Consider the following 19,987-nt stretch of genomic DNA (forward strand, 5'->3'; position numbering starts at 1 on the left):
AAGAATGAAGGTGAGGGTCCCGATAGTACCTCTAAAGTACCTGTAAAGACCTTCTGTTTGAGCAAACATTTAATGTGGCGCTGACACCATCGCCTCGCTGCTGATGGATGGTGTCGGAGGAGAACAATCTCCATAGAAAGGTCAGAGTTTGTGTATCAATAAAAACGTCCAGGGACAGATTGGGCTTTAATGAAGAGCCATCTCAACATGAAGAGAAAGGCAGGGCTCTTCTCCTGCTGATAGATGAGCTAACAGGGCTGCTAAATGATCACGCTAGACAGCCAGGTTAACTCTCACTACAGGGAACAAGGCGTGGCGTAGGACGACTGGGGTTTTATTAGCTAAGTTGAATGAATGGGAAAACAATCAGTCTAGACTGAATGGCTGCAAGTGGATGCTGTTCAAAGGAATTTCTGCAAGTTTACGATGATCTATGCAGCCTCCTGCATGTTCATTAGAAATGTTGACTGGATGAATGACCGATTGGGTTCTAACCTGGGTCTCCTTTGCGTCGCGTGACACAAGTGTTAGCCCTCTAAGCTAAAGCCTAATCATAGTAAGATCAAGAGAAATGCAACATTCAAATAATGCAACCATGGATATACTGTACCTCACCACAAAAATCTTGAGAAGAAACAGATTTATTGTAAATATGCTTTTAGATGTGTACAATACAATGGAGTTTCCGCTTCCCAACTTGCACATACATTTATGACAAGTAATATTTCATTTTGTTAGCATACAAAATCAGTTGTGCTTCACGAATAACATGATCCACTGACAAAGAGCACCATCGTCTTCCCACTCCTAAAGGTTGGAACCAAGACCACTAGCTACATCATGAATGCAATTCAGCCTCAGCCAGGGGCACAATTTAGTTCAATGAGGATTAGGTAGAGAATGTTTTTATTTAGATTGAGAAATGAGCAAAGTTTGGATGTAAATAGTTCAATCATTTCATAGGACATGATTTAGAGTCAATGGCCATTGTGTTATTACTTTACAGTATGCAATTATGTAGCATGATGACCAGCCAGCTGGAATGTCAATCTACACGTCATGTACATGTTTTATGCTATTATATCAGTGGAAGCTATTTGAGTGAGGGAGTTATACTTCACTACTACACATATAAGTGTTACTCTAGGTTCCCTCCATGACTGGAACAGCATAATAGGTGCACTCTATCTACAATCAATGGAGCTGTGGACTTTTGCACATGTTTTAACACTGAGAAACCAGATACATTTTCTGGTGATTATAGTTTTTTTTTAAATGAACTCTTGTTGGATATGATATTGATATTGAGAGGGTCCTTTGAAGTGGAACAGTGATTTCATATCATGCTATATGGTATAATATTATGCATCAATCTGTTCCTAGACCAGTCAGTATTTGGACAATTAAATCAGGTGCACATTTCATTTGGACACAAGGCACAGACTTATTCTATGGCCCTACCAAAACATCACCTTAACTATGTACTGTACAGCCATACTAAATATGTCTCTATATTTATGACCTAAAGAATCAGCCCTTTTGCAGTCAATTTGCAGTATTTTTCCTTACCATTTTCATTGTTGGACATTGTTTTGTATAGACAAATGTAATACACAAACATGCATCCATTTTTTTGCATCACATCATTTGGTATTCTGAAGTCTTCTGTCTTATTGGTGCAAATGTTGAACTGATATGCGTTGTATATATGCCAAAAACTGCATATATGACGAGTCTAGTCTAGAAAATTCTCCATACAAGTGTCTTGTGTGATGAAACAACAATACAACGTGTTGCAGTTTGTGTGACTGTGAGTTTCGTCAAGCAACAGCAAAATAAAGGTTTGAACATATTTATTATGAGAAATTAGATGGTTGTTAGCATATTGCAGCAATCTACAGTATGGGTGCATTACGTTTCACTGACAATGTGATAACACACTCAAAACATATAGTTGTGTGCCTGACTATACAATACATACAGTATCTGGTTCAAATGTGGTTAAAAATACAAGCACGTATTGTATAGTAGAGGCCTTAGCAAATCAGTATCGAGGATTGTTCCCTTAGTCTAGTTTTTCATACTGTACCAACCACAAAATAAAAATACTTTTTGTCCACCTCTAATGCTTTCCAAAGTTCTAAAAGTAGGGAATGTGACTCACGGCTATTCTTACCAGATCTCATGTGGTGAGTAAGAGAATGAACGACAAGCTGCTGGCTGTCACTCCTCCAGCCATTAGAGCCACTTTGTCACTGGCAGACAGACTAATGGACAGTTGAAAGCCATGGAAAGTTGAGAGGCATGATTAAGACATGCAGACAAAGTGTGGGCTGCTCTTGAATCAGTGGGCAGTGACAAACGCAACACATGGCAAATTGCATCAGAAGCCCTTTATTTAAAACGCTTTTTTTGGTAAGTGTGGCATGCTAATGCACTGTGCCGCTCGTGTGGGCTTCCAAGAATGGAGTGTTGGGAGAAAAATGTACTATTTTTCATCTGATGACGCACAACTAGCCCAATGGAAAAGACAGGCACATCTTGACCTGTGTGTTTGTACATGGGTACTCCCAGGTGTTTTAGTAGGCTACTCCAGATATTCAAAATGAACACATTTTATTTTTATGTGTATATCTTATAAAGTTGATGAAACTGTAGATTTTCTTTTTTTAAATAATAATAAGAAAAATAGGGAAACCATTTTTTTAAAACAATTATTAGTACATAACGTATTGCAATTTCTCTTTTACAGAAAGCTAGTTTGATTTGTGCATGCAATGACATCAACTCATGGTGATTTCAGAGGACCTTCTCTGTCTTAATTCAGGGCATGATCTCATACTAAATGAAATCCATCCACTCTATTTACTCAGGCTGTACCTTTTTATGGCTGTTTCAGGAACATCTACTACCCTTTAACATCTCTCTGGGTAGCCGTAAAGGAGCCCTCAGTAGTTTTCTACTGCCACAACAGTCTGAGATGGGGGGCCTGGCTCTAGGCCATGTAAAGATTTGGTAGTATTGATGGTGGTGGGTGAGAAACAGGCACCACTGCACAACATTAATCCCATGCTAATCAATTTGGGAGTTATCATAAATATATGGGCAATATATTCACAAATGTATTGGCAGTGACGTTACATGTATGGAAAGGACACAATTCCTTCTGTGTTTTCTCTATCATTGTTCTAAGGTACCAAGGTAAACGCACACACAATGCATTGTCGAATGGAAACAGAAATAAAGAATGTGAAATGATAGATGTAACTCACCGTTTTCAACTGACAGTTGTGGACCTGTTTGCAAGATGAAGACATTTAAGTCAATTCCACACCTTAGACAATGGTTTATAAGACGAGCTCTTTGATTCGAACAGTATTTCATAGTTTTCTCAGAGAAAGGCACAGCCCTAACACCAGAGAGAGCAGAGTAGGGTGTGTGTAACGTTGTGGCTACAGAACTGGTTTGGTGCAGTCTCATCCACCTCATGTTCTGTAGTTTCTGAAGGAGAATATACAGTTCATATCTGAAATTGTCACTGTTTCCCAATAGATGTAATCATGAGCCCGAGGTTCCCGAGCATGAGCATTACCAACAAGTCCCCCCCACAGTATATACACTACACAAAATCTGAGGAAATGTCAATCAATGTTGAGGAGAACAATGTATCCTTTTACTATCGGCTGCTCCACTCATCTGCTCCACTCCTCTGCTCCACTCCTCTGCTCCACTCATCTGCTCCACTCCTCTGCTCCACTCCTCTGCTCCACTCCTCTGCTCCACTCCTCTGCTCCACTCCTCTGCTCCACTGCGTCTAGATCTAAACCTACTGGCTTATCCGCGGCGGATTCAGTGGAAACTACATGAGATGATACACATTTTCAGGCCCTTTGAGATCTCAGTTAATACTGACAATAGGAAAAGTCTATTGCCACGGGGCTTTTGTCCAGTTCCAGTCTCTTCCACCGCTGCATGGCTCCAGACTCATCCTGGCTAACCTGTCCATCGGAGGTCAATCATTACTATGCTCTGCTCACTGATGTTATTAGTCTGACTTGCAGTATATGATTTGTTTGTATTAGTTGCAATATAATCACCAATACAGTGATGACCGAAACCTTGGAGGTTTGGAGTATGTTGTTGTGGTCACTCTCCCCCCACTGGCAGGAGTCCCACGCATGCCTGTCACATGCACAGTCAGCCACACGCATTAGTTGACACACAGCACTCAATCCAGGACCGCTGTTCTACTTCAGCCTCTACAGCAACCTTCTGACCAACTCTTGCTCTCTCTCTCGCTCTCGCGCTCTCTCTCTCTCTCGCTCTCGCGCTCTCTCTCTTTCTTGCAGCTGGGGTTATAGTGGTTATGGTGGTGGGGTGGGCTCTCAGATCAGACAGTCACTTCTGTCTTGCTGTTGCTGACAAAGTAGGGCTGCGGGGGCATGTAGTGCTGGCTGCGCGAGGTGCTGTGCATCTCGTTCACCTGCTCTATGGTGCAGTGTTTCTTAGTGCCGTGGCTCTGCCGGCGGCCCACCGTCTCTGAGCCGTCCCAGTTCTTCTGCATCCCCGGGTTGGCGATGGTGTTGGAGCCATAGGCCAGGGTATGGGAGCTGCTGCTGTGGCTGCTGTGGCCCTTGGTGCTTTTGGACTTGTGTCCGTTCTGCTTTAGGGAAGGCTGTAAGGGAGGGCTGTAGGGGTTGCTGGGCTCCTGCTCTATGCGATGCATCGGGTGCATAGGGAGACTGCCTTTGGCTGCCATCTCTACCATGTGCCGCCGGTTGGTGTAGAAGTTGTCATTAACCTTCTCCGCTGGAAACAGACATACACAAGAGAAAAAAAAACATAAATGGAAAAAATATTGGAATGACAGCCATTTTGTTAATGTCATGCACAGACAATAGCAAATGTTCAGGTCTTTGCTTTGGTGAGATTTATTTAGATTAGTTGAGATATTGAAGTATTTGTGGATTTTGGACTGTTTCCAAATCTATATTTATGTACATGCCATAATAATCCTAAACTGGGATAGATTACATATTGTCATGTGGGGTGAGGAACAGTTGAGAAAATGGTAGCTAAAGGTTTTTTAAAGGATTCTGAGGTGAATAGTACATTTTGCCGGAGCCGTGTTGAATGTTGTTGATATGTCTTGTATATCATCATGCCATTTGAATATAAATGTAAATGATTTTCCCAACATTGCCATTATCATCTGGAAACATGCAGGCTTTGGCTAATAGTAAACAACCCCCTCCAGACTGGTTGGGGAGTTTGCTCTTTTCAAAGCTGGCTGTGTGCACAGTTGTATTGTAATATGCAAATGAATATGTCCCTGAGCATTCTGGAATGTTTACTTGATTTCTATAGTATATTTAATATATCCTTTAACTATCGGACATAATTTGCCCATAACAGCCACTGACATTGTTACATGGTGTCATTTGACATGGTGCAGACCTGTTCTGAAAACATTATCCCCTCACTAATTGTGGAGCAACGCCATATTCTACAGCGTTAGTCATTTCCCTGTGTGACATTTCAGACTTTCTAATTAAATGTCCTGCCGGTGACCTTTAATCTGTTATGATACCCTGGTGGGCGGAGGGAGAGGCAGACGGCCTCAGCCTCAATGTTCTGGATCGGACAACGCCATATTAGAGTGAGACTCGTCTCAAACAAGAGAGGAGCAGTACAGAGCTCCCTCTGCACAATGTGCTTTCATAGCGTACACATCAATGGCCCACAGCTTAATACACATCCGAGAATCAGAGAGCAGGGAGGGGACCACATTGGTTCATATAGACTCAACCCAAACAGTTTAATAAGTTTCCCCACCGGCACTCATTCCTCTGTTCTCCCTCCCATCCCCTAGGCACTGGGCAGCTCTCATTAGATACAAACGTTTGGGGTCACTTAGAAATGTCCTTGTTTTTGAAAGAAAAGCACACTTTCTGTCCATTAAAATAACATAAAGTTGATCATCAATACAGTGTAGACATTGCTAATGTTGTAAATGACTATTGTAGCTGGAAACGGCAGATTTTTTATGGAATATCTACATAGGCATACAGAGGCCCATTGTCAGCAACCATCACTCCTGTGATCCAATGGCACGTTGTGTTTGCTAATCCAAGTTTATTACTTTAAAAGGCTAATTGATCATTAGGAAACCATTTTGCAATTATGTTAGCACAGCTGAAATCTGTTGTTCTGATTAAAGAAGCAATAAAACTGTCCTTCTTTAAATTAGTTGAGTATCTGGAGCATCAGCATTTGTGGGTTCAATTACAGGCTCAAAATGGCCAGAAACAAAGAGCTTTCTTCTGAAATTCGTCAGTCTATTCTTGTTCTGAAAAGTGAAGGCTATTCCATGTGAGAAATTGCCAGGAAACTGAAGATCTCGTACAACGCTGTGTACTACTCCCTTCACAGAACAGCACAAACTGTCTCTAACCAGAATAGAAAGAGGAGTGGGAGGCCCCGGTGCACAACTGAGCAAGAGGAGTACATTAGAGTGTCTAGTTTGAGAAACAGGCGCCTCACAAGTCCTCAACTGGTAGCTTCATTAAATAGTACCCGCAAAACACCAGTCTCAACATCAACAATGAAGAGGCGACTCCGGGATGCTGGCCTTCTAGGCATAGTTCCTCTGTCCAGTGTCTATGTTCTTTTGCCCATCTTAATCTTTTATTTTTATTGGCCAGTGTGAGATATGGCTTTTTCTTTGCAACTCTGCCTAGAAGGCCAGCATCTCAGAGTCGCCTCTTCACTGTTGACGTTGAGCCTGGTGTTTTGCGGGTACTATTTAATGATGCTGCCATTTTGAGCCTGTAATCGAACTCACAAATGCTGATGCTCCAGATATACTCAACTAGTCTAAAGAAGGCCAGTTGTATTGCTTCTTTAATCAGGACAACTGTTTTCAGCTGTGCTAACATAATTGCAAAAGGGTTTTTCTAATGACAAATTATGTGCTTTTCTTTCAAAAACAAGGACATTTCTAAGTGACCCCAAACTTTTGAACGGAAGTGTATGTTTCACCACAGTCTTTGTATCCCCTAATGATCCGTCTGTAGCTTGACGCCTCTTCACTAGATTAGCAGCAGTCAGAGAAGTTTCATCTGATTGTCTATGATGTCACAGAGAGAATCTGGTGAATGTTCCACATGCCCGCCGCCACACCATCCTCTGTGGGATTGTGCCTCTGCAACTGCCATCTCATCCTGCCATCTCATCCAGCCCCATTTATGGCGAGGGGCTTTGAAGTTCCTTTAGTTGAATCGGGCCGAATCCATAAAGAGACCCCTGTTTAATTAGGGTGATAAACACTATCAAATATGTCTCCATCACTTATTTTAATTCCCCATCAGAAGCAGAGCTGGTTTCTGATGCCTGTCTCTCTGGTTTATTAATCAGAGCGTTTATCAGCTCTGCTAGCTCACGCGCCTGTTTCTCCTATTGGTCTACGGAGAAAACGACTGACTGTTTGAGCATCAATCAGTGCAAAAAAATTTTTTTGAGATAAAGTCAACATGCTTAGACATTGCTTTCCTGTGAGCCTAATTAATCATTCCCTTTTTCTAAATTTCAGAGGCATTAGTTCAGCACCATGGCATTTTGCTTCAAATGGAGAGGCAAAGATAACAGGGAATGTCTCTGACATAACTACATGACGAGGAAATCAACAATATCCCCTGGCACAAGACAGCCATACATAAATTAGAATCCCAATCTAATTCACTGTCTATGGCATACACACAATACTGCACTTGCAGAGATCTTCATGTAGACTTGTATCCTAAATGAATGCATCAAAGAGAAGGCTGCTTGCAGAATTGTCATGTTCAACTCAATTATAATTACAGCTTTTTTGGAGAATGGCATGAGAAATAATTAGCCTAGTGTTTACAGCCAGAAGAGCGGCAGGCAGATCCAAAATGTCTTCAGACACCTCCCTGATGGGGCTCCCGCTCCTTTATAAGTTAGCCAGTTCAGATTGTAAATGTCTGTGAGAAATCCAATTCTGTGACCTTACAAAATCACTGGGGGGTGGGACAGCGGGAGAGAATAATTGATTGCTAGATTTTGGTTGATCATTTCCCAAACCTTGGATTTAGCACTCAGGGAATTGAGAGGTGAGGCATAAGACACATTGCAGTAAATAATGCTTTTCCCCAGTACAAGGGGTGGGTCAAGCTGTGATGTTTAATTTATTATAGTCTCCCTCTCAAAATGTTATAGAAAATCTATTTTCCAATATAATGTTGAAGGATAACTGAAGAGACATGGTTTCATGATTCTAATATCAGTTCTGTGGTCAAAACGATCTGACTCTCAATGTAGACCTTCACTCGTTGATTTAGGTAGTGTAACAGTGACTGTCCGACATGTCACAAGGTTCCTCATTCATGATGTGCAGCAGCAAAACTATAGGTGATAGAGAACTTTCTTTCTTTTTTTAAACGGTTTTCATTGCCGCCTAAGAGCGACAAAGGCAAAACAATGAACAAGCCTTGAGACATGAAATTTTGAGAGACAAAATCACTTACAGTCATTTTCCTAAAAGGTAGGCTATTGTCCTCCCTTTCTAAAAGGCTAAATTCCACATCTGTTATCCTGTCTAATTTGAAATAAACTGTTTACACAGTGTAAATATTTTTGTTGAGAGCCTCTCATTCTTTGAGGTTTTTCTTTAAACGCAAAGTGTCACATAAACATAGTGTCTCTCAGTAAGTAACCATACAGCCATGCTAGGATGGAGACGGAGACCAGGCTAACTGATCATTCCAGCAGGCAGCAGAACATATCTACACTAGCTGCTTGTTTTTTTTTGCTCATCATTTGAGATGTCCATTGTGTTAATTAGCCCACATTTAATCATGTCATTTGAGTGTGATTACACGGAAGTTCGACGCTTCAGAGGCGTATGCTCATTTGAGATCTCGGCTGATATTTATAATCCTCACGTCCTCTTTTATGAGAGAGATGGCTTCAATTTAACAGATGGCCAAATAAATACTGTACCATTCCCATCCATTTCAGTGGAATGGTTTCCCTTTCTCACATACTATAGGTGTGCATGGCATGTGCAGTACCAGTTAAAAGTTTGGACACACCTATTCATTAAACGGTTTTTCTTTATTTTTTTTACTATTTTCTACATTGTAGAATAATAGTGAAGACATCAACACTATGAAATAACACATGAATCATGTAGTAACCAAAAAATAAGAATGGCGCCTGAGAGGATGGCTGCCTTTTTATTGGCTCTTAACCAACCGTGCTATTTTGTTTGTTTTTAAGCATTTCACTCTAAGGTGTAGACCTGTTGTAAGCGGCGCATGTGACAAATAAAATTAATTCGATTTGATTTGAAAAGTGTTAAACAAATCAAAATAGATTTTAGATTCTTCAAAGCAGCCACCCTTTGTCTTGATGACAGCTTTGCACACGCTTGGCATTCTCTCAACCAGCTTAATGAGGAATTATTTTCCAACAGTCTTGAAGAAGTTCCCACATATGCTGAGCACTTGTTGTCTGCTTTTCCTTCACTCTGCAGTCCAAGTCATCCCAAACCGTCTAAATTGGGTTGAGGTCGGGTGATTGTGGAGGCCAGGTCATCTGATGCCCTTACACAGCCTGGAGGTCTGTTTTGGGTCATTGTCCTGTTGAAAAACTAATGCTAGTCCCACTAAGCGCAAACCAGATGGGATGGCGTATCGCTGCAGAATTCTGTGGTCGCCATGCTGGTTAAGTGTGCATTGAATTTGAAATAAATCACAGACAGTGTCACCAGCAAAGCACCCCACACATCACTCCTCCTCCTCCATGCTTCACGGTGGGAACCACACAGGCGGAGATCATCACCTACTCTGCGTATCACAAATACATGGCGGTTGGAATCAAAAATCTCACATTTGGACTCATCAGACCAAAGGACAGATTTCCACTGGTCTAATGTCCATTGCTCGTGTTTCTTGGCCCAAGCAAGTCTCTTCTTATTATTGATGTCCTTTAGTAGTGGTTTCTTTTCAGCAATTTGACCATGAAGGCCTGATTCACGCAGTCTCCTCTGAACAGTTGATGTTGAGACGTGTCTGTTACTTGAACTCTGTGAAGCATTTATTTGGGCTGCAATCTGAGATGCAGTTAAGTTTAATAAACTAATGCTCTGCAGCAGAGGTAACCCTGGGTCTTCCTTTCCTGTGGCGGACTACATGAGAGCCAGTTTCATCATAGCACTTGATGGGTTTTGCGACTGCACTTGAAGAAACTTTCAAAGTTCTTGACATTTTCCAGATTGACTTACCTTCATGTTTTAAATTGTAATGATGGACTGTCGTTTCTCTTTGCTCACTTGAGCTGTTCTTGCCATATGGTATTTTACCAAATAGGGCTATCATCTGTATACCACCCCTACCTTGTCACAACACAACTAATTGGCTCAAACGCATTGAGGAAAGAAATTCCACAAATGAACTTTTAACAAGGCACACCTGTTAATTGAAATGCATTCCAGGTGACTACCTCATGAAGCTGGTTGAGAGAATGCCAAGAGTGTGAAAAAATGTCATCAAGGCAAAGGGTTTGAAGAATCTCAAATATAAAATATATTTTGATTTGTTTAAAACTTTTTTGATTACTACATGATTCCATGTGTTACTTCCTAGTTTTGATGTCTTCACCATTATTCTACAATATAGAAAATAGTTTAAAAAAAAGGAAATCCCTTAAATCAGTAGGTGTCTCCAAAGGTTTCACTGGTTCTTATATTGTACTGAATTTTATTAGATTTGAAATGATGATTAAATTATATATTACCCCTTTTGATTAGCTGATGAAATCTGATTAGCTATTTTGATAATGAAGTTAATCAGAGAAGCAGCTCAGCGCTTATTCCTGTATTCCCATATCCGCAGATGTTAGAATGAGCAATAAGTGTGTCTCTTACCGACAGCCTTGAGGGAGGCGTACTTATTGAGCTCTTTCCCAGGTTGCTGTTGCTCATAGGGGCTAGTGATCTGTCCCAGGGAAGGGTAGGGGTGGGGAGGAGATCCTAAGCCTGGCATTAGTGATGATCCTGGACCCACACTGTTCATCTGGTTAGCCTCTGTAGGGAGAGAAAGAGAAAGATGGCAGAGAGAGAGATGTCAGTCTGGCAGAAAAAGTAAAAAATGTCATTAAATATTGATGTTCCATCTGAGTGATTGAGATTATGGGCCCATATAAATGCTACAATGTAGTTAGCAAATTCGATTGTGCACTGTTTTATTGTTTTCCCACTTAAGTGAGGCAATATTTTTTACCTTTTACTGCAGTGGGCTAAAATCGGGGTTGGTGTTTCTTGGCAGTCATAAACTTATCTACTTTGAAACCTCACTCATATGGCTATGGGCTTAAAAAAAATAAAACACCATGTCAGATATAGTTGAAATGTATTACATTTTGAGTTGGCATCCCAATATTACACTTTATATACATCACATAAGACCATTGACATAGAAACACCAGATTTTCGGTTACTTAAAAAAAAAAAATGTTTATAGATTTTGAAATTGTGAAAAATATGAATAACATTCCACCCATGAGGCCACTAGCTAATTTGGCTGCATGAAAGGGTTATCAGCACTATTTTTGAAATCAGTGATTCTTCCTTCCTGTCAATGGTGAGATGTAAGAGCTGGTGTCTCCCAAGAAAGCTGTGGAAGTCGAGACCTGATAGTGTAAGCTGCCTACGTGGGGTCTATCTCATTGACCTGCCAACACAATTGTTATATTCTCTTCATGTTAGCCCCGGGATACAAATCATTAACCGTCCATCGCTCCGAGCTAGATGGCCCTCTAGCCAGCTCACTGTGCTAATCCTCTCCCAATCGAATTGCTTTGGTTTCCTCCAACCAAGTCTCAGCCAAAACCAACAGCAGCGTAGCTCAGCCCCCAGCTGATATGTCTCTCAATAGGCCTGATAGAAATCAATTTGACGGATGGATAAGAATGGACAGAGGTAATTGTTTCAGATCCTTGGTAACATTGCACCCTGTGCTGGTTGGCCCTCCCTGGGGACTCAGCTGGAGAGAGAGAGTGTGATGACTGCTCTTTATAAAATGGTACTAATCCAGCATCCAGCATGCAGACATCTGCTTAATTGAGGAGAGCATGGAACCATGGCAAATTGGCTGGCCCCCTGCCTGCTGGCATGGCAGAGCAACCAGATGTGGTGGGCATCATTTTCAACTGGCCCCGCAGGACCCAAAGGAGATCAGGAGACAGCAGACTGCACCCACGCCCAGGTGTCAGTTTGGGGGACGGTGAACCTTAATAACTCCAGGAATACTACAGTAGCTATCTACAGTAGAATATCAATAACGTAAAGTTAACTAATAGCTCAATATTGATATTGTGTGTAATAGCAGAGTTCCATCAAATGCATTCCCCCAGTTTGGCTGTAGCAGTTACTGATTAGTCAAGGTAATACTGTACATCCATTCAGTTGTATCCGTATTCATGTTGCACATGTAAACATAACTCTCTTCCATGACTGATGTCCACAGCCCAATGTGAGGAACAATACCAGGACCTTGAGAGAGTAGAGTCATTGTAGTAGACATTGTAAGTGCCCATAAACTGCTGCTTGGGCATGTTGAGAACACTAATGAGTTTTCAAAGTACAAGCAATCTGTTGAGCAGCAGATTGAACCTATGGCACGAAATGCTGTTAGTAACAATAGCTTCCTATGTATGACCACATATTCAACAAGTAAAATAGAATGGTCCAACACTGCTTGAAGTTCTGGATTGATTTGAAGGCTACTACAAATTGTAAATAACACCTGTTAGAAAAATGGAAAATAATGATCTGACTTCATATGGGCCCTGTGTGTGTTATTCTTAGGTATCCTGTGTGTGTGTGTGTATCCTATGTTCTTTTCTCTCATTCTCTCCTCACAGGTGGCAATCATCACTCCCCAATCAGTCACCAATCAATCATCAATCAGAAGACACACCTCCTATTGCCATTACCCTATCACATCCCCTTTCCCTTGGTTTAAAAACCCTGTCCCATGTTTCCTCTAGAGCTCAATTTCTCTGTCAATCTCTCTATGTCATACAATCTCTCGGTAGTTCTCTTGTTTGTTTTAGCACCTCCATATCACCTTGTGATGATTGTTTTTGTTATGGTGTTTGATGGTGGGAAAAGGGGGAACCAAGACATACATGGGCTTACATTACCCGTAGGAATACTTTGTATAAAAACACTAGTTAGAACTGGGTGGACCACCCACTGTATTTTTGGTTAGTTAGTTAGCTGTTGGTGAAGTAGGCTAGTCTAGCTTAGGGGTGTTTTTGGATACTTATTATTTCTTTCCTTGGGTCCAGCGCAGCCCCTTTTCCTGCTCCCCCCATTACCGTGTGTTTTCAAATAAACCATGAGTGTTTGACGGTAATTTAGTTGTCTGTGGTTATTTTGTTCTCACTCTTACTTTTTCACTATTATAATTTGCATGAGTTATGTTACGGGTCTCGTTACCATCTCCCCCTAGACTGTCGGGCCAAAAGGGATTCGTAACAGTAATATACAAGCAATATTAAGGAACTGTTTGTTATTATTATGATCAATCAAAAGGCACAGGTCATTCAGATATGATTTATAGTGAACAAGTATTCATGAAAAAGTGTACATGAAAAGGAGTTACCTTGGCTGTACCTTTTGAGACTGAGATAAATGACGAACTATAAACGTCTGCTTTAGAAAATAGAGATGAGAACCTCCAGTTCATTACTCATCTCACAGATATGAACGTTCAGTAGGAGAGGAACTGGCAACATTTACTCCAGTGTGAATGCTTTTTTGATATATAGTTGTTGTGTTCTTACTACGACACAAACCGTAATAAATGATACTCGAAACAGAGATAACGTTGACATGACTTTCTCCTTCAAACTCAAGTTCGAGCACAGTGTGTTCATGCGCAGGCGCAGTACTCAATTAGTATCAATGCTCTAGGTTCCACAATAACAACATACAGTCAGTCGTACCTATGATAAATGCTGTATAGTAGGATCACATATCATACTTAACAATAATTATGGCCAGAATTCAATCATATCTGCAGGGTGACCACCCTCCTTTGCTTCCCCAATCATGGTGATCAAAACAGGCTGTCAACTTGTATGTCATACATAATAACTGGCCGTGATGAATGGCATATTTGCGGAGGCACACCGAGGCCAATTAACAACTTAACGACTCGTTTGCAAGTCAACAGGTCAACATGTTCTGAGAGCAGATTTCTCTGGCAAGTTTACACTTCGGTAGATTGCCAAAGGGAGGATAAAAAGGTGAAAAGGACATACAATCCCCATTACTTATGCCCCAAATCTTACCAAGCAGCTCGCATTATAGGATTCACATCTTGAGTTAACTGTATGCTACTTGTACACATGCATCTCTCTGCTGCACTGATGGTATGAGAGGAGAATACAGACATGACGATCGCCGAGTAGTCAACGTCAATGTTTGTAATGATTGTGATGATAAAATACAGGTTAAATCAAATAAAAATGTCTTATCTGGAAGATCTGTTGCATTATAATACCTAATTTTATTGTTGCCATGCAACATCTAATCAGGCACACACACCACCGTGTGAAAAGCAAAGAGCCTCTTTTGCTCGGTTTCATGTTAGTTAGTCGATAAGGAGGTCAGTGGACGTGGAACCCTGTTTGTGCCAGTGCTGCAACTAGTGCACAATATTCCATTCTAATTAGCTCCACAACTAATATACTAAATACATTTGCATTTACACATTTAGCTGAACACTATCATCTGCTTTGGACAGCGGACAATGAGCCGTGAAAGAAATGGATCAAATCAAATCTAGGCAAAAATGGTTCTGTCTGGGAAAAGACTGATGCCAAGTGGACTGAAATAGATGTTCTGATTTGAAACCGGGTCTTGGTAGCAATGACCATTCGTCAGGGAAGAGATGTCAGCTATCGCTGAAATGTCAGCAGAGCTTTTGTTCTCCTCGTCTTCCCGGCTGGCAGGCGATTTGATTGGATTCTAGTCTATTTTTCCCAGACAGTTACTTAATGAATATGCCAGCTTTAGTTACACATGCTTCCTGGCTCATGACTCAGCAGCAGCCACTGGAAGGTTTCTCTTCTCCAGATGATGAACACAATCATCGCTGGATCTACAGGTCCGAAAGGCTGAAGGCAGCAGCGACGTAAGCAAAGATGTCTAGTCTGACAGCCGGGCCAAGAGTGCTGTAGCCAACAGCAGGTGCATTAATCCATTTTGGTTGGAGAGGAAAGAGAAATATGTTTCACGATAAGAAAAGTTGCATGATCTTTCAGAAGTTCAGAACCAAAATGTAGGAATGGACGGCATGAAATCAACGTATCCCCAGAAAAAACAGCATCAACTGCAAAATAAAATTGCAGTTCAAAATCAACTTTTGTTTTCATAAAAATAAATGATGAAATTGATCCTCTATGTTTATTTCATGCTTATCCACAGGGGAATAAATGTGAAGAACGGGAAAAGCAACTTGCCCACCAGATTTGTAACCAAAGGTTCCATGAGGGCTACTGACTATGATAATCAGAAACGTTGGAAATTCTTATGAAATACTGCACTGCCTCCTGGAAACATATTCCCCCGGCTGCACAGTGGTCCCAATAGATACGCTCCAATAGGAGATGGTTCAGAACAACAGGGGAGTAAGAGCTTTCAACAGAGGTCTGGAGGGAACCCAGCATGAATGAATGATGATTGTTGAAACGTTCCAGTGTTTTCTGTGGGAAAAGGACAAGGGTTTAAAGAGGAAGAGACCATTGCACAGAACTACAATGTACTTTAAAGAGAGGAGAAGATGCTTTTGAATGAAGAATAGGGAAGGTGTTTATTTTCCTTAGCGAGTCCAATTAATTTGAAAGAGGATAGTGTAGCAAGAGTTAAAAAGTGGGAGGATAAGGTCAGGGACAGAAGGCGTGAACCAAACATGAAACAACTGTCAGCACCACTTCAAAAGGACTACTGTACTCTCCTCTGCCACTGAAAAATAAGAGATGGTACAAGTTTAACATTATTACTTTTTTTTTAAAACAAGTATCAACTTTTAGAGTCCACTATGCCATGGTGCAGCCTCTCCATAATAATACAAAATATAATAATAGTGAAATAGGCTAATTAGAAGCTCATTTCCCACCGGTCAAATAGATGTTTCCGCTGCTGTGCTAATTACTTTGTAAAGGAGCATGAAATGATCTGTGTTGTCTCATTAAAAGACATAGAGGGAAGCTTTACAACTCTTTCACTACACCTGCTAATAGCGGCTCAGGTATGGCGCTGTGACTAGGTGAAAACAATGAGTGATTTTCAAGAATCATTGTTCTCTGAAATTACCCCACCTCTGGAAATGTGGAAATCTGAAGTACAAGCTGTTACTTTGGCATTGAGCTGCTAATTTAAGGAATAATACATCCGTCCCTCCATTGTCTGTGTACAATGGATAAAATCCCATTTCATCTGCCAGACATTGGTCCCCTTTACACACGATTCCTTCTAAATGACTGGAGTCCCACTTCAATTCACTTTCCAACTGTCTGCCACTGGTTAAAAGTGGTCCATTTGTGAAAACTTTTGTAAGGTTAAAGACTCAAAGGTTGTTGCTGGAGAAGTGAATCAACACTACAGACACAGATACCTTCCAAGAACTCATAAAAAATGCAAGAGTTTATTTTGGGAGCTGGATGCTACAATGGGAAGGGCACTCTCATTCACAGGTTATTTCCAATTGGGGAGTGAAAGTCTGCAGAAGGATTAGTCCTAAGACCTCCAATAACATGTACTGTATAATTTATTAGCAATACTTCATCATATTTGATGCACGCTTGTAGTTTCATCAGATGATTTGGCATTGCTTTGTTGCATTGAAACATTTCAGATTCAATAAGCATGTACAGAATATCATATTAATATTATTCCAATATACCTACTGCAAGGAATGTGATTTCAATGCTTTGCACAGTTTGTCAGTATTTGATGTTGATTTTCACAAATGAATTTGTCTAGAATAGTCAGTGTGACATTTAACACTGAGCCTCTCGCAGAAACCTCCCTCTGCTAGACGGATTTACAGGGTATTAGACAGTGTGCAAGAAGAAAGTCAGTCACTCTTATTTGCCCTGATGGAAGAAGTCTATATTCCATGTAAATGTGTGTCTAGCCCTTGGCTTTTCTTCTTTATACTCAAAGGTTGGACAAAGCTGAGTGATTAATAGCCAGGCCTTGAAGATTGATGAGAAAATCCTTTGACTCACCAGGGTAAAATATGACTTGACAGGTCATTTTATAGGTTGAATTTCCTCAGTTGTAATTGACATAAAATAGACATATGCAGGGATGGAACATAACCGATCTGGGTGCAGACAATGGCATAAAAACAGTATCTGAATTCCTACAGACTGAGGAAAGCCATTGTCTGTGTAATCCAATCTGACAGGTGGAGCTCACTGTGAGGTAAAGCAGCAGAAGAATCAATACCGCCTCCTCTCTTCTCCTTTCTCGGAGCATTGTTCACTCCTTCTCTGTGCTCTACCTGCTTCCATTACCTTAAATTCATACGCATTCATCAGCTCACCTCTGAAATGTAGCCGACGCTTCCAGACTCGGGAGTGTTATTGAGGGCGACACTTCACTTTGTAAATGTTGATGTTTATGGCTTGATTGGCAAACTAGGTGAACAGGTTTCTCTCCAGAGGCAAGTTTGACTACGCCAACTAAGTAATGGAAACTCCAACTTACAATGGCCTGTCTCCATAGTTCATACATGAACCAGTTGGCAACACCCACATGAGCAACAGTTCATACTCCCATTATTTATCTGCTGAGGGAGAACAGGCTCTGCTGCACTCACATAAAAAGCCGGCATGAAATTAACATTTAATGAATTTATATTCAGGCACTAAGTAAATCTAATGTATAAGCTTTGTCTTACTGAATGAAATTGACGTTCCCCTATGCTAAGAGTATATTGGATGGACAACACAGTTATTTTGTCAAACTTGTTCATTACAGTGACACCATTGTGTGTGCTTTATGAATGGATAATTCAGTAAGCAGTTAGGTAAAAATACAAGCACAGAATAACGATTTGCAAAAGGTACATTAAATATAGATACAACATATTCGCTATTTTGTGCATTAAGATGTGTGTGCTGTGGTCTGGGTGAACTACTTAAAACCCTACATGATGGTGGGTTTGTGTGCACTATTTGTGATAATGGTACTCTCCATGCCACCAGCTGGGTCAAAGTTGTCTGTGCATGGAAGTGTGTGTTTCATTCGTCTATAGTACAGACACAAATGTGACTTCTACACAATAAATAATATGCCCACAGCAATGCAAAAGCGAATCACTATCTGCTCATCCAAGTGCTTGCATATTGCCTTGTGCTACTTATGGTACATTAAATCATTAATTTAGACGAGAGAGAACTTAATTTGTATTCCATTAGTGGGAGTAAACCCTCATCTCACTTTTCAACCTTGTTGTTTCAAGCTTCTCTTCTCAGCCTGCGAGCTTGACAAGGTGTTATCATTCATGTCAGGTACCAACAAAGATATAGAACTACAGTATTAGTATGCAGCACCAGTACTTTTAAAGGTTTGGCCCTTAGGCGGAAGCTTAACTAAAGTGTCTCAAAATGATCACAGCATTCTTTTGTCTAAAACCATTCAGCAAGGCAGATATAAAAAGAAAGAGATACAAAATGCCCTGTTAAAAAACAGGTAAGTAACTGGAAAGAAAGGTGTTGATTTGTAACCGTTTTCCATTCATTGTAGGTAGTAGTAATCCATTTAAATACAGTTTCCTGTGACACTGTCTTGTGGGGAAAGGGCCTGCCAGACCGTCCGGCCGTGTGTGTTGGCAGCAAGGGAGAACTTTCTTCTCTTCGGCTGGCTGCCTAGAGAGAAAAGAGGCCAAGTGGCCACAGGTGCCCCTTGCTCACACAGGCAGGCCTAGAGGAGAGGGACAGGACAGTGCGTGTGGCCAAGATGGCCCCAGCAGCACACAGGACAGAAGTGGAGTGTAGCCTAGCCGCCAGCCAGCCAGCCACCCACCCAGAGGAGAGGCAACTAGAGGAGAGGGAACTAGAACAAAGCCCTGTCTGTCTGAGAGGATTGTGTCATCTGTGACGCTGACACATGTGAGAACTCTCTCTGGACCATTTCACTCAGTGCCAACCAGGCACCCACAACCCCTGCCATAGAGGCAGTATCCATCCTAGGGAGGCAGCCCAGGCATGGGTACACTTGACAGTGCCAGACATGGCTAGGGGATGAGGAGGGGAACAGGCGCAGGACTGTGCCCCATAGACACACCACTCTACCCCCTGCCCAGAAGTAAGTCAAAGAGACAGAAGCAAAACGCCAGGGAGAAAATAACCATTTTAGTGGAGCTGTTGTGCAGTCAAAACAACAGCAGTCCTCAACACATATGGGAAGGAAGCACAAAGCGTTGTCTCCCGACAATGTATTCTCAAGGCTATAATCTCAGGGATATAGCAGACTATTTTCTGTATACAGGGTACAGGATTGTGTCATGTGTTTCTGAAGGCTTTTTCTGTTGATTGGGAGAAAGGACACTTTGTATGCTAACAGGCTTAGTTGTTCTATTGTAATATCTGTCCGTTGTAGCTAGTTGATCTAATGTTACAAATCCATCTGTGCTGCCCTGTTTTCCTGAATCTCACATACTACTGCAGCCCAACAAGGGGATTAATCTCCTGAACGCTTACCAACCAACTGAAGAGGGCTCAGTCACATAGCTAGTGCTGCTGTTCCTGCCGGTGCAATTATTTACCTCTCATCTCCAGTTCACAAAATTAGATACTTGTGTCTTTGTTTATCTCGTAACAATATAGTCTCTGTGTGTGTGTGTGTGTGTGTGTGTGTGTGTGTGTGTGTGTGTGTGTG

The 19,987-nt window shown here is 41.3% G+C and overlaps 1 protein-coding gene across 1 annotated transcript in view; it reads right to left on the reverse strand.

The window, feature by feature from the left end:
* Positions 1-625: 625 nt before the first annotated feature.
* Positions 626-19,987, reverse strand: part of LOC115104204 (protein shisa-9B-like) — a 29,198-nt gene continuing 9,836 nt past the window's right edge. The window contains exons 3-4 of the mRNA XM_029625483.2: positions 10,952-11,110; positions 626-4,809 (exon numbers count right to left, since the gene is read on the reverse strand). Coding sequence (XP_029481343.1) covers positions 4,391-4,809; positions 10,952-11,110 — 578 coding nt within the window. The 3' untranslated portion in view covers positions 626-4,390. The remainder of the gene's footprint in view (positions 4,810-10,951; positions 11,111-19,987) is intronic.

The sequence above is a fragment of the Oncorhynchus nerka genome, linkage group LG21 (genome assembly GCF_034236695.1).
Source record: "Oncorhynchus nerka isolate Pitt River linkage group LG21, Oner_Uvic_2.0, whole genome shotgun sequence".
Classification (NCBI taxonomy): domain Eukaryota; kingdom Metazoa; phylum Chordata; class Actinopteri; order Salmoniformes; family Salmonidae; genus Oncorhynchus; species Oncorhynchus nerka.